The sequence below is a fragment of the Carcharhinus amblyrhynchos genome, chromosome 2, assembly GCF_965287045.1.
Source record: "Carcharhinus amblyrhynchos chromosome 2, sCarAmb.v2.hapA, whole genome shotgun sequence".
In the NCBI taxonomy this organism is placed as follows: Eukaryota; Metazoa; Chordata; class Chondrichthyes; order Carcharhiniformes; family Carcharhinidae; genus Carcharhinus; species Carcharhinus amblyrhynchos.
This window is the reverse complement of record NC_137325.1, coordinates 115199687-115215490: the sequence shown is the minus strand read 5'-3', so window position 1 is coordinate 115215490 and position 15804 is coordinate 115199687. Positions and strand designations below refer to the sequence as shown.

At 43.2% G+C, this 15804-nt stretch overlaps 1 protein-coding gene across 1 annotated transcript in view; it reads right to left on the bottom strand.

The window, feature by feature from the left end:
- LOC145357883 (glutamate decarboxylase 2-like) overlaps positions 1 to 10119 on the bottom strand; it is a 126897-nt gene extending 116778 nt beyond the window's left edge. Inside the window, exons 1-3 of the mRNA XM_080211444.1 lie at positions 9254 to 10119; positions 8225 to 8284; positions 4606 to 4755 (exon numbers count right to left, since the gene is read on the bottom strand). Coding sequence (XP_080067570.1) covers positions 4606 to 4755; positions 8225 to 8284; positions 9254 to 9323 — 280 coding nt within the window. The 5' untranslated portion in view covers positions 9324 to 10119. The remainder of the gene's footprint in view (positions 1 to 4605; positions 4756 to 8224; positions 8285 to 9253) is intronic.
- Between the last annotated feature and the right edge of the window lie 5685 nt (positions 10120 to 15804).

The following is a 15804-nucleotide window of genomic DNA, read 5'->3' as shown; positions in this document are numbered from 1 at the left end:
ATCCCATCGCCTAAACTAATTGCTGCATGTGCGTCATCTTATGTAGGTGGAAGGATGCCAAGAGTCATCAGCAATTCTGGATAATGTGACTTGAGCTAGTCTCAATCTAGTAACTGACATGCAATAACTTTGAAACATGGCCTCAGACTTGGAATTCCAAAGTACCGATCCAGAGTGTGAATTAAAGTTTGGGTTAGGGCTCAGGTTAAGTTTACGGTTATGCTTTAGGGTTGGTTCATTAGAATTAGGATTTGCAAAAGTTGCAAAAGAAAATCACATGCCATTACTATAAAAAGTGGGGTCCTTAATGCCACTAGCCATGGGCCCATAGGCTCACAACATCTGTGCACATAGTGTACATGCAAAAAATTTAGTGGTATTTTGGAGCACCAAAAATGGCCAGTGTGTTTCATGGCAACTATGTGTGCTTTTTGGAGAACACTGGATTCAAATGAACTAGCGTCAGACACTGGGATGCATTAGGGAGGAGGAAAGTTACCTGAATGCTTTGCTCCAGGAGGCAGTCACACCTCTTAGGTCAGGTGCTTCAGATTTACCATGATTGGCCAGGCTAAATTGCCCCTTAGTGTCAGGTGATTAGTTGGGTAAATAATTAGCATTATGGGGATAGGGCCTGGGTGGGATTGTGTAGTCAGTACAGACTCAATGGGCTGAATGGCCTCCTTCTGCACAGTAGGGATTCTATGGATTCTGTGATTTGGTCTATACTCAGACACTGAAAGGTGTGATCATAAGTAAGGCAAGTTTGGGGATCAAGAAGGCAGTAATGGAAAAGCCTCAGCCCTTGCAAATGTCTAACCGATTTGAGATTTTGGCAATTTCTCAGGGCTGGAAAGCAAGTGGGAGGGGAAGGGCCTAGTTTACATTGGCCAAGTGGAAATCAACAACACAGATAAAAGCAAAATACTGCGGACGCTGGAATCTGAAACAAAAACAGAAAATGTTGGAAAATCTCAGCACCTGTAGCGAGAGAATAGAGCCAATGATTTGAGTCTAGATGACCTTCCCTCAGACCCACAAAATAGGTTGGACTTAGAATGATGTTCTGCTGCAGGAATATGGGCAACTAGGGACGGCATTGAAAAGCAGAACCACAAAGGTAACAATCTCTGGATCATGACCTGAGCCATGGTCAAATTGGCTTAGGGTAAATCATAGAATCATGGAATTATCCAGTGTAGAAAAGGCCCTTCAGCCCATCGAGTCTGCACTGACATATTAGAACTCCCACCTAATTCTATCTGCCAGCACTTGGCCTATAGCCCTGAATGTTATGATATGCCACGTGCTCATCCAGATACATTTTAAAGGATGTGAGGCAACCAGCACCCACCACCCTCCCAGGCAGCGCAATCCAGACCATCATCACCCTCTGGGTAAAAAAGTTTTTCCTCACATCCCCACTAAACCTCCTGCCTCTCATCTTGAATCTATGTCCCCTCATGACTGATCCTTCAACTAAGGGGAACAGCTGCTCCTTACCCAAAGAGTTGATTGCTTGACTCAAAGATCAGTGTGGGAGAAATGGGTTTTGTAATGGTGAAAGAGACAGCTGTACCATGCACCACCATTCACCAAAGAAGGGGGTCATAAATCAGAAAGTATAGACCTGCTAGTCTAACATCTGCTGTTGGAAATATGTTAGAATCCAAAATGAAGGTGTTAAGTGTCAAGACATGTAGGAAATCATAATTCAACCAGGCACAGTCTTCATGGTTTTGTGAAAGAGAAATAATGTTACCTAAATTTATTGGAGTTCTTTGAGGATATAACATGCCACATGGGTAAAAGGGAACCAGTGCCTCAGGGAAATTCAAAAAGGTGCCATGTGATAGGTTAAAATCATAGAGTCGCACAGTGCAGAAGGAGGCCATTTGGCCCAGTGAGTCTGCAACAACCACAATCCCACCCAAACCATCCCCCCATGTATTTATCAAACTAATCCCCTTGACACTAAGGAGAAATGTAACATAGCCAATCAACCTAGTCAGCACATCTTTGGACTGTGGGAGGAGGGGTCGGTGCTGGGGCCTCAGCTTTTTACCATTTATATAGATGATCTGGAGGAGGGAACCGAGTGTAGGGTGTCGAAATTTGCGGATGACACCAAGATTGGGGGAACGGCAAATTGTGCGGAGGGTGTGGAGAGTCTGCAGAAGGATCTAGATAGGCTGGGCGAATGGGCCAGGAAATGGCAAATGGAATTTAATGTTGGCAAGTGTGAGGTGGTCCACTTTGGTAGGAAGAATGGCAGGAAGGACTATTACTTACGGGGCGAAAAACTGCAGTAGGCGACGGTGCAGAGGGACCTCAGGGTCCTTGTGCATGAGTCGCAAAAACCCAGCCTGCAGGTGCAGCAGGTGGTCAGGAAGGCGAATGGGATGCTGGCCTTCATGGCGAAGGGGATTGAATATAAAAGTAGGGAGGTCTTGCTGCAGCTGTATAGGGCATTGGTGAGGCCGCAGCTGGAGCACTGTGTGCAGTTTTGGGCGCCGCACCTGCGCAAAGATATTTTGGCCTTGGAGGGAGTGCAGAGGAGGTTTACTAGGCTGATACCGGAGTTGAGGGGGTTGAGCTATGAGGAGAGGCTGAATAAACTAGGCTTGTACTCGTTGGAGTTTAGAAGAATGAGGGGAGATCTCATTGAGACGTATAAGATGATGAATGGGATGGATAGGATAGAGGTGGAGAGACTCTTCCCGCTCAAAAAAGACAGTAGGACTAGGGGGCACAGCCTCAAGATAAAGGGGAGGCGGTTTAGAACGGAGTTGAGGAGGAACTTCTTCACTCAAAGGGTGGTGAATCTCTGGAATTCTCTACCCGTTGAAGTGGTGGAGGCTGCCTCGCTAAATATTTTCAAGAAGCGGGTTGATGGGTTTTTGATAAGAGAGGGGATTAAGGGTTATGGGGAGAGGGCCGGAAAGTGGAACTGAGCCACGACAGATCAGCCATGATCTTATTGAATGGCGGGGCAGGCTCGAAGGGCCAGATGGCCTACTCCTGCTCCTATTTCTTATGTTCTTATGTTCTTAAACCCAAGCAGACATGGGGAGAATGTGCAAACACCCCAAAGTCACCCAAGGCCGGAATTGAAAGCAGATCCCTGGCGCAGTGAGGCAACGGTGCTAACTATTGTGCCACCATGCCACCCTGAGAAGAAGCACTCATGTATACATCCTTGGGAGCGGAGGGGAAATTTAGCATGGCCAATCAACCTAGTCTGCACATCTTTGGACTGCGGGAGGGAATCGGAGCACCCAGAGAAAACCGGAAAATGTGCAAACTCCACACAGACAGCCACCCAAGGCTGGAATCAAACTGGGGTCCCTATGCATAAGATAAAAATTCATAGTGTTGTGGTGATGTATTAGCATGGATAGAGGATTGACTAACCCAAAATGAGGCATTTTCAGATTGGCAAGCTGTAACTAGTGGTATATGACAGGGATCAGTGCTGGAGCCTCAACTACTTATGATCTACGTGAAATACTTAGTTCAAGGGACTGATTGTAAAGATAGATAGAAAACAATTTGTGACGGGAATACAAGAATCTGAAAAGGGATATGGATAGATGAAGTGAGTAAGCAAAAATTTGGCAGATGTAGTGTAATGTGGGAAAGTATGAAGTTGTTCACTTTGGCAGGAAGAATAAAGAAGCAGAATATTATTAGAATGAAGAGAGGCTACAAAATATTACAGTGCAGAAGGATCTGGGTGTCCTTGAACATGAATCACAAAAAGTTAGCATGCAGGAAGGGATGCGGAATGTTGGTCTTTATTGCAAAGGGGATAGTGTATGAAAATAGGGAAGTCATGCTACAGCTATATGTTGCATTGACAAGACCACACATAGAGTTATGGTCTCTGTACTTTAGGACATAGTTGCATTTGAAACAGTTCAGAGAATGTTCACTGGGCTGATTTCTGAGATGAGAGGGTTTTACATTATATGGAAAGGTTGAGCAGGTTGAGCCTGACAACAATGGTGTTGCAAAGAATGGGAGATGATCTTATTGCAACATATAACATTCTGTAGGAACTTGATAGGATAGACGCTGGGAGAATTGTTTCTGTTGTGGGGAAATACAAAACTAAGGGGCTTCCCATTTAAGATGGGGATGAGAAGGAAGTTTATTTTCCTCTGAGTTGATTCCTTAGTCTTTGGAATGCTCTTCCACAGAGGGCATTTGAGGCTAGCTCATTAAATTTACTGAAGGCTAAGTTATATAGATTTTTGAAAGTCAAGGAAGTTAACGATTATGGGGACAAGCATGAAAGTGAAGCTAATGCCACAGACAGATCAGCTATGAGTTTATTGAATGGTGGAGCAGCCTCAATTGGCTGAATGCCCCTCTCCTGCTCCTCTTCCTAATGAGTTTAGGCATATTAGCCCTTTCTTTTTTCAGGCCTTATCTGATAGTATTCAGAATCCATCATGCTTTGGCATTACACCAATTTAGATTTGCAGCCACAATCTATCATTGTAATGATGTGAATGTATTCATGTAGCATGCAATACAATTAAGAACAAGGCCAAATGATTCAACTGGAAGGTAATCCATTATTTTTAGAGTTTAACTTACCGGTTGCATGCAAAATGGAAAAGTTGATTTGAACTTTCTGGCAAGCACATGGGGTTTTGCTGCAGGTACAGGCTAGTTTGGTCCCCAGGGATGTTGCTTCCTCCTTGACAGCACTTTCTGTCGGTCTCTGCCCATCACCATACAAGAATGCTGGTATTGAAAACCAAAAAAGAAAGTGTCATTATGTTATGCACAGTTCACTTGTTTTATGTCACTTCTCCATTTTTGCTATTGTTCTCCCCATTTTCACTTAAAGGCAGCAAATCAAATTGGAACATGATTCACCATAGTCCAGTTCAACAGTGTCTCAGCCAATCATCATGACTGAGCGTAGAGTGAAGGAGAAAGTCAAAGGCTCAATCTTGCCACCATCTGATGTCTGAACACACAGGAGTGAGAAAGGAGATTGATTTTTCCCCCTTCCTCTGAGGCACTCCTGATACTTCTTTCACCATCAGTTAACTCAGATGAGAATCAGAATTGGCCCTGGAAGCATTCAAATTTGTAGAACAGCTACATTTTAGAATATTTGGATTTATAAGCCACTGATATTCCTATAATATCTGGAAGGAAACAGAATATGGTGCACAATTTATAAGAATATTAATAAAGCCCAGTTCAGCATAAAACAAAATGTTGCACTACTCATGTAAAGTGAACTGTGAATGTTTGTTCAGCTAACGATATTATTATGCATAATACACAGTGTGTGATGGGTTTGAAATCTGACATACTAATAAATAATACTATTGCTGATCACAGTCACATACACAGTGATGCATGCCATAGTCCAAGCACATGGGCAGAAAATCCTGATGGATCTATGTATACATCAAGAATAAGTAACAAATGTTGCAGTTCATTGTGACAATAAGTCTTCTGTAATTCAACCAAAGGATGCCAAGCGTGCTTTCTTCTTAGACTTGTTTTTCACAGATGATCTTACAAACTAACTGAAAATCTGAACTTTAAATGTACCACATTGTAATTATTCCTGGATTGAATCACAGAAGATTACAGAACAGGAGAAAGCCATTCAGCCCTTTATGTCTGACATGGTGCTTTGCTAGAACAATCCGCAACTCATTCTTGTGCATTGCTCTTTCTCCAAGCCACACATATTCCCTGCGTCAAATATTTTCCCCTGAAAAGATATAATTGTGTCTGCCCCAACTATTGCCCTACAGCAAAATATTTTGTTTCAAAACCATAGCTACAAGAAGACATTTCTCCTAAACTCTTTTTGCATGACAATTTTAAATTGATAATTGTAGTGAATAACATTTCCCCTTCACTCTCTCAGATCTTTCATAATTTTACATCCCCTCCCACTAAATGTATTCGACTTTTATGTTCCAATGAATGTCGCCCCAATATTTCAAGTATCCCTTCATTGATTTTGTGATGAAGTCAGGATGTAATGTTCCAGCAGATGATACTTCTGCTGATCAGAATTATATTGATGCACGTATTTATCTCCTATTGCTGCAGTAGGAGCAAATCCCCTCTGAGTTGTCTTCTCAGAGAATGTGGTGGTGAGATCTTAAGGATAATGGAGTAGATATTGTTTCCAAGACACCTTGTTTTGTTGATGCTCTGAATATTACTATTAGACATATGTAATATATTGCATTTCTACTTTTTATTTATGGAAAACTGAACCTTTGTAATTTATCAGTTCTCATAATCCAGTGGCCAGATTATTTACGAACAAAATGTATAATGCTACAACATGAAGTAGGCAAATGGCCATTTTATACTTGGTATACAATGCAATGACGCTACCCATCTGGATATAGTAAAGATATAATGATTTGATTATGTAGGCAATCATGGTTGACAAACGTATTGTGAAATAGCAGTGACTGTGTAGTGATATGATTGCAGAGAATAATAGTATACTGGTATGGCTGATTAGGATAATAGTAGCATCCTGGATGATAGAGATTGGGTAGTAGTGACATACTGGCATGTTAGGTAGGATTATGCTGATGGGTCAGTGATTGCCTAAAATTGCGATATTGGGTGTTAAGAGATATAATGATGTGTTTTGTAGAGCAGTGGCTGTGCATTAGTGTGTACCGCGAAGGTAATAGTTGTGTGCGGATATCCGTGTGCATAGAGTCGTGATTATATAACGTTGTATTTGAATAGAATGTGGTCGTATAACTGCCTGGAAGGGAAGTACCTGTGTGTGGATGTGACTGGATGCATTAGAAGGGGTGCAACGATGCATCTGGATAGAGCAGTGGCCGTATAAGGGTGTTTACCTAATGGTTGCTTGTTTAGGCAGATCAAGATTGCAAACAACATTGGCATAATCGCTTTCCACTGGACTGCACTCAAAAACATCTCAGAGACGGTTAGCGTCTAAAATTATCTACTTCTAGTTTAGATGAAACTGAGACATCGATTCTATCTTCAAGAAGACAAAAAGAGAACAAATAAATGTGAAAATAAAGTGAGAAATGTACGAAGCTATGGCATCATTGCCTTTCGTGAAGCATGCCAAAACAATGCCAGCATTGTTTGGACTGTTCAATTTGTTTTACAGGTTTACAACCACTAGAATGTGACATTTCAAAGCTAGAACAGTAACAACATATATTAGTTTTAAGCTGAATGTTTATATTGGTGACATGTGAAATAGACTTTAACCAATGGCTACAGCTGAGCAAACATTCTAGTTATGTTTTATTATCAAAAAAAACAAAAAATAAATTCAGGGCTTAATCAACGTAAAATTCTTGATTCGATTTTCTGCTTTTAGAGAAAGTTTGACCATGCTTCCGTGAAAACTGTGGTCAGTTGTCAATGGAATGGCGTGTAACTTTGCATAAGTAACTGCCTTTAGGAAATTACTACAACATTAGAAAATATACACTTCAAATACAAATATGGATTGCTGTAGTCAAAGGAAGTGGAATTAGTGTTATTGAAACGACATCTCGGCTGTTTGGGTATTCAGGTGAAATGCATTGAATATGGCAACTTGGTCTTTTGGAGGTTGCCTATCTGTTGCCTAGGATCCAGCTGTTGGTGTGTTCAGTCCTCTCGCTATCTCACAAACCAGCAGCCCTTGGGATTCACGGTTTGTGATGTATGCGTAGCCAATTCGCTGCAATTACTGTGCTCTGAATCCGTTCTGTCTTAAAAGACAAGGCAACATCGGAGCAACCAACACACGAGGAATTCAGGTTGCAGTTGCGTTTGGGGGGACTGCAACCTTAAAGAACCCTGACATTCAAATTCCCGAAATATGAACTGATTTCTATTGTTTTTTTGGAATTGGAAGTTTAGCCTTTGACTAGGAGGGGCCAGTGGGCAGACACTTTGAGACTTTTAATTTCGTAGGTAGATTCATTCGGGGGTGGGTGGGGGAGGGGGGGCGGGGTTGGAGGGGCGGAGGACGGCGGCCAACAGACCATCTCAACCGGCCATGTCAATCCAGTTGGCTTAGATAGACGCTGTCCCTATAATTCTGCCAATCAATATCTCCGGCATATCAGCGGCAAGTCATGTTTTTTTAAAAAATATATTTATTAAGTAAAATCAATGTCAGGGTTGGTAAATTGATTCTAGTTTTTCGTAAGACTATGAAAACAGTGATGATACTCACCACAAAGCTTTGTGCCAATGCCGCCTGTGAACTTTTGAGCTATCTGACACCAGGCTGGGGCTGTAAAACACGAAGTATTAGCAATCCATTAAATCCCGCTTTTAGCTTTGCTTCGTTCTGGATTCCGGGGCAGAAGACCTGTTACTTCAGTTTGATCTGAATCACCTAGAGTCAAGCTGATCTGAAGGGACCCATTGTAAACAAGATGAATCATTGCTGTGTATATATTCCCACTTTAAAAAAACACTACACATTGAAATCCGTCAGTGAATAACGCAGAGTTCACCCAGTGGTCAGCCAGACGGTCGCGTCTCGATCCTTTTCTGAGCTAGAATTTATGATGGACAGGAGTCGTAGCAATCCTTGAAAAATAGCCATTTATAACAACAATAGATCAAAACAAAAGCTCTTATAGATTGATTTTGAAAATAATTGTTAGGTGGCTAAGCAAATCCTATTGTATGATTGCAACGGACGGGATTCAATGAGACATTACTAGTCAATCAGTCTTCAGAAATTGATCATGAATTAAAACAAAACTGTGGATACTTCTGACATTCGGGGCTTTAATCGAAGGGGAATGAATGTCCTCTGCACAGCAATGAAAGGAAATTTTAAAAAATGTTTTATTTAAAGAAAGGAACTTCTTATTACAAATGACGCTTTAGATTGTGTTGGTTTAAATAGCAGTTCCCACATTCTCTTTTGAGTCATGTTATCCACAGACTGAACAATTAACTTCATTCATTGAACAATCCGAACACGCATTAAGTTTGTGGTCACTGAACTGTCAGCATAGAGCGGATCAATTTGAGAGAGAAAAGCACTCAACAAAATCCAACATGTAGATACATTTAATTACTGAGAAGTCAAATTCCCAAGATAATATCTGCTTTGTCCCAGGGGATAACAGTTTTCAAACCCAACGCTGCTTTCTGGCTTTCCATTCCTCGAAATCATTCTCCCCTCCCCTCTACCCCCCCCCCCGCCTCTTTTAACATCTCCTTACACGTGTTGCCTTGAATTTACCTGCATTCGAATTGTCTCCGGCACCGGATCGCTGTGCCGACTCGTTCGAAAAGAAGCCGAGAGATGCCATTTCCACGCAGGGTTGATTTGAGAGGACAGAGCTTCTGGAGACGTGGCGGCGCTTCTCATCCGGAGCTCAGAGCCACGTCCAAGCGAGAAGGAGCAGTCCAGGACTTAGAATTGGACCTCTCTCACTCACACCGACTCCTGGGAAAAGGGGGCTATCCAGGATCACACAGGTTCTGGGGGAGAGGGAGCGGCTCAGAACTTTGTGCTGAACTCCCTCACACCTGCTCCAGAAGAGGGCTGTTCATGACCTGGCGCTGAACCTTACCCTCCGACTCCTGGAGACAGGGAGCTGTCCAGGACCTGGTGCTGAACCCCGCCCGCTCACACCAGCTCCTGGAGGGAGGGAGCTATCCCGGACTTGGTGCTCAACCTCGCTCACCGTCTTCTGCAGTGAGGGAGCTGTCCAAGACTTGGTGCTGAACCTCTCCCGCTCACACCGTCTTCTGGAGGGAGGGAACTATCCAGGTTCTGGTGCTGAACCTCTCCCGCGTACACAGCGTGGGAAAGTGGCGCTTCTCCCAGACACAGGCGAACAAGACAGGGAAGTGGGAGCGGTGCTCACTGAAGGGGGTCTTGCTCACACGCTCCCTGTCAGATATCCCTCACAAAAAGGCTCCAGCTTTTCCTTTTCCTTTCTCAAAGCGCTGATCGATCTCGATCGGAGCTATTTTGCATGGAAATCTGACATCTTGAGTATCTGCGTCACTTTGGCGCGCAAAAGGAGAAGAAGGAGGGAAAGGCGGGACAACACCGTTTCAGAAATATATTCAGATCTGAAACACAAACTTTCTTCTACTGAAAAGGTTTGGGGGCGGTGTGTGTGTTTGGGGGGGAGGGGGGTGAGAGGGGATTGCTCGGCGTTCTGACGTAATCCGGGGAAGGGGTGGGCTGCGGATCTGAATGAGTCAGACAAGCCGGTCTTTCAGTAAATGCGAAGAGACGTGGCCGCCGGAGCATGCAGCGTGTGCAAGAGTCACGAGTCTGCCCTGGCTGTCGAGCTGTGTCACCCACCCCTCGGGACACAGTGGCGAGGCTTCAGTCTCTCTCTCTCTCTGTCTCCTCCTGTGCAAGCTCATGTCAGTCACCGCTTCCCCTGCCGGAGAGAGAGAGGAAGAGACACTCCAGCGCCCAGTGACAGGCAGCCCCTTCCACACACTGCCTGCTACAAGTGGGCGACTTGCTCGGCCACATTAATTACTGGCTTTATGGGGAAAAATAAATCTCAACGTGATCTCCCTGCTCGTGATCCGGTGTTACGCCTCGGACCAAAATAATAATAGAAGCACGACTTTGGCCATTTTTAAATCGGCGTGACTTTTGAAAAGAAGGGAAATTCATCGCCCGGCGCCATCCTCATTTCTCAGTTGCAATTCAGGTCTCCCCCAGAATTCACTTTTCCGAAACAATTTTGACATTTTTGAATTCGAATTTCATTTTCTATCCTGATCGGGGATGGTTTCATCACTATTGTTATCTAATCTGATTTAAATTCAATAAAGTTTATGAGCCAGCACAGACAGGAGGCATACATTGTCTGGCTTAGGGTAGCATCGCTAAGCAATGTTGTTGCATTTTTGCTGAGAACCGACACGTTTTACTCCGGTGACAAAGGACTAACAAAACTAATCCAAATCCAACAACCGGCTAGCCTCGCCAGTCCTCATTTCATCCCAATGCCATCCCTGTCTGTGCTGTTGGCGACTTTATGTTTTTTGTATGAGAAATTCTTTCACACCGCATCTGAAGCCATTCGGAATGCGCGCAGTATTCAGCTCTTACAGGTGGCAAAGAGAAGGAAAAGATGGTGAAACATTATGGATTCAGAGCTTTGGGTTGGATTTTACACCAGATATCAGGGATCTGAGAGGTGGGGGTCCTGAGCAGGCACTTGTTGGAGGCCAGCCGGCCTGACGGGGGTGGTGGTGGGGGGGTTGTTTTCCTGGAGAAGGTCACCTAGCTAGCCTCCACTGAGCCCACCGTCTAATTAACGAGGGCGGCAAGCTCTCGATGTCCACACAATCAGAGGCTGTCAGCTCTGAAGCTTCGATAAGCATATTGAGAAATGTAAACACTGATGGTTAGGGTTCCAGAGGTGCCTTCCAAGAACTGTTGAAATCAACATGTCAGCTATGATTCCCACCAGCTTTTACAGAAGTACCATGGAAAGCATTCTTTCTGGTTGTATCACAGCTTGGTATGGCTCCTGCTCTGCCCAAGACTGCAAAAAACTACAAAAGGGCATAAATGAAGCCCAATCCATTACGCAAACCAGCTTCTCACCCATTGAGCTTTGACCAAGGGTCATCTGGATGTGAAAGGTTAGCTCTTTTCTCTCTTTACAGATGCTGTCAAATTGAGATTGTTGAGATTTTCCAGCATTTTCTCTTTTGGTCCCACCCATTGACACTGTCTACACTTCCTGCTGCTCAGAAACGCTGCCTCCATAATTAAGGACCCCACGTACACCAAGCATACTCTCTTCCACCTTCTTCCATCGGGAAAAGGATGCAAAAGTCTGAGATCATGTACCAACCAACTCAAGAGCAGTGTTTTCCCTGCTGCCATCAGAATTTTGAATGGAGCAACCTCATGTTAAATTGATCTTTCTCTACACCTTAGCCATGACAGTAACACTATATTCTGCACTCTCTCCTTTCCTTTTCTATGAATGGCATGGTTTGTCTGTATCACATGCAAGAAAAACTGTATGCTAATACATGTGACAATAATAAGCCAAATCAAATCAAATCAAAATCAAACAAGCAAGCCATTTTGATCAGAGGGGAGGACCCCTTCTGGATGGCCCACTGGTTCTACAGGGAAAGTTTTCCCAGGCCATCAACCCACTCTTTAGGGGAATGGAGCTTTTGGTTCTGTTGATCCCCTACCCCACCTCCTGACTGCTGCTGGGAGGCCACCTCCATTTAACAACTGACTTCCACGTATGGCAGCAGACCTCTCTGCCACTGGCAATATGCTGGTGACACAAGATGCACACCCCAATTGACTCCATTGAGTGGGTAGCTAATCCATCTGTTGATGTGCCCCAGGAAGCCAGTGAAACTTGGCATGTTGCTTTTCCTCCTCCCATCCCAGCCCAGCCTCCTAGCCTGCCAACCCTGGAATAGGAAAATACTACCTTCTTCTCATGAGAGATGTTGTGTGACACTGAGTATTTTGAGCATTTTCTGTTTTTATATACTTTTTAAAGTTCTCTTGTCACTGCCAAGTGCTGTATTTCCAACCCCCATTCTCAATCTTACTAGCTTAAGCTTGTAAGACTCTGACAGCATTACTAAATTGCCTATAAGTGTGCACCTACCTAATTACTTCTTATCAGTTCGTGTATGTGTCAGGCATCAGTTTTATATAGATTTGATGGCAGATCAGGTAATGTTTTCCCCCCCTTCTGTGCGGTTATCTCCCGTTCCAAAGCTACCTAAACTCCAACTAACAGAAGATAATTTCTCCCTCAGCATTCTTTCACTTACATGTCCAGTTGTTGATTTTTCCCTTCACTGTTTGATTTTGCACATGGAGTAGATAGTATAGTTCTAAGTCTCATTTTTTGGCATTATTCCCTGTGCCATTCTTCCTTAAAACTGAACAAGCATCTATTTGGTCTCACATTACCTATGGAGGTCTTTTGCAGCCAGTTGGACTTTCTGAATCCACAGCACTCTCTCTGTGCTATGACCAGAAATGCCACCAATATTTAAATGACCAAGTGAGGTCATCTCAATGAGGGGAGGTGCAGTTGACATTCAATTTTGTATCAACTATAAACTCTGCCCATCCTCTTGCTTCTTCCAGAAATAGTAAGAAGTCTCTCAACACCAGGTTTAAGTCCAACAGGTTTATTTGGAATCATGAGCTTTTGGAGTGCTGTTCTTTCACCAGGCTCACCTAATGAAGGAGAAACACTCCTGAAGCTCATGATTCCAAATAAGCCTGTTGGACTTTAACCTGTTGTTGTGAGACTTCTTACTGTGTCCATTCCAGTCCAATGCCTGCATCTCTACATCAAATCTCCCAGAAATAACATCCAGAGACTAGCCTTGAACCTTCTCTCCTCACTCTGCTGCAAAGCAGTAGTTCCCAATTCTAGCCGCAAAATTAGAATGTAAACCAGTATACAACACATTGCAAATAGAAAATGCAGGTGCAAACATTCATTATTTGCATAGCTGTTTCCTCCAAGATAAACGTAAGTAAAATATTTTTTATTCATAGTCAAAGCTATCCATATAGAAGTTGAAATAAAGTTGAAACACTGGAGACAGCATAGAACACAAAGCATAGATAAAAAGATTTTGTCCCCGAAGCTATTAAACATTTATGGTTGTTACCTTTCATTCCTAGTCAGATGGCTGAGAAAGGCAATGACTTGATGAATCTTCTTTCATCTTGACGAAAATGCCTTTACTCGATGAAAATATCTGCCTGTGCAGCTCCAGAGCATATTTGATAAAAAATCATCAATCTAAAACTTTGGCAGAATCTTATGAGATGTGTGCAGGTAGGATTGGAAGCAGGACTCAGAGAGAAATCAGGGAGGGAGAGAGTAGAGCCTCTTAAGGATCAATGAGGTCATCTATGTCGGATCCATAAGAGATAGGGGTGAGATCCTAAATGAATATTACTCATCGGTATTTATTGCTGAGAAAAGCATGGATGTTAGAGAACTTGGGGAAATAAATAGTGATGTCTCGAGGAGTGTACATATAACTGTGAAGGAAGTGCTAGAAGTCTTAAAGCACATCAAGGTAGATAAATCCGCAGGACCTGATGAAGTGTATCCCAGGGTGTTGTGGGAGGCTGGGAAGGAAATTGCGGGTCCCCTAGCAGAGATATTTGAATCATAAATAGTCACAGATAAGATGCCTGAAGATTGGAGTTTGGCAAATATTGTGCATTTATTTTAATAGGGCTGCAGGGAAAAGCCTGGGAACTATATGTCGGTAAGCTTCACATATATAGTGGGTAAGTTGTTTGAAGGTATTTTGAGAGACAGGATCTACAGACATTTAGAAATGCAAGGACTGATTAGGGACAATCAGCATGGCTTTGTGAGTGGAAAATCATGTCTTACAAATTTGATTGAATACTTTCAAGTGGCAACCAAGAGGACAGTGTGGTTGCCTACATGGACTTTAGCAAGGCCTTTGACAAGGTACCACATGGTAGGTTGTTGCATAAGGTTAAATTTCGTGGGATCCAGGGTTAGGTAGACAAACGGATGCAAAATTAGCTTGATGACAGAAGACAGACGATGACTGCAGAGGGTTATTTTTCAAACTGGAGGCCTGTGACCAGCAGTGTGCCTCAGGGATCAGTGCTGGGTCCATTATTTGTCATTTATATTAATGGTTTGGATGACAATATAGGAGGCATGGTTTGTAAGTTTGCAGATGACACCAAGTTTGGTGGCATAGTAGACAGTGAAGAAGGTTATCTAGCATTGCAATTGGATCTTGATCGAGTGGGCCAGTGGCTGACGAATGGCAGATGGAGTTTAATTTAGATAAATGTGAGGTGATGCATTTTGGTAGATTGAACAAGGGCAGGACTTACTCAGTTAATGGTAGGGCATTGGGAAGAGTTACAGGACAGAAAGATTTTAGGGTACTTGTTCATAGCTCGTTGAAAGTGGAGTCACAGGTGGGCAAAGTGGTGAAGAATGCTTTTGGCATGCTCGTTTTCATTGGTCAGAACATTGAATACAGGAGTTGGGACATCTTGTTGAAGTTGTACAAGACATTGGTAAGGCCACACTTGGAATACTGTGTACAGTTGTGGTCACCCTATTACGGAAAGGATATTATTAAACTAGAAATAATGCAGAAAGAAAACATTAGGGTGGTACCAGGACTTGATGGTTTGAGTTATAAGGAGAGGCTGGATAGACTGGGACTTTTTTCTCTGGAGCATGGGAGGTTGTGGTGATCTTATAGAAGTCTATAAAATAACGAGGGTATACAATAGCTAGGTAGTCAGTATCTTTCCCCATGGTAGGGGAGTCTAAAACTAGAGGGCATAGGTTTAAGATGAGAGCGGAGAGATACAAAAGTGTCCAGAGGGGCAATTTTTTGACACAGAGAGTGATGAGTGTCTGAAACAAGCTGCCAGAGGCAGCAGTAGAGGTGGGTACAATTTTGTCTTTTAAAAAGCATTTAGATAGCTACATGTAAGATGAGTATAGAGGGATATGGGCCAAACGTGGGCAATTGAGACTAGCTTAGAAGTTTTAAAAAAGGGGCAACACGGACAAGTTGAGCTGAAGGACCTGTTTCCATGCTCCAAATCTCTATGACTCTATATTGGGTAAGCACTCTGTTGCATTCCCACTTCTGAGCAATCTTGCCAGGACAGGTGAGACCAACATCAACCTGCCTGACAGATATAGGTAATTGATTTGCAGCATTTAAGTGCACAAGCAATTCAGCAATGCTGTCTGAACCTTACTGGTGGACGGCAGCTCC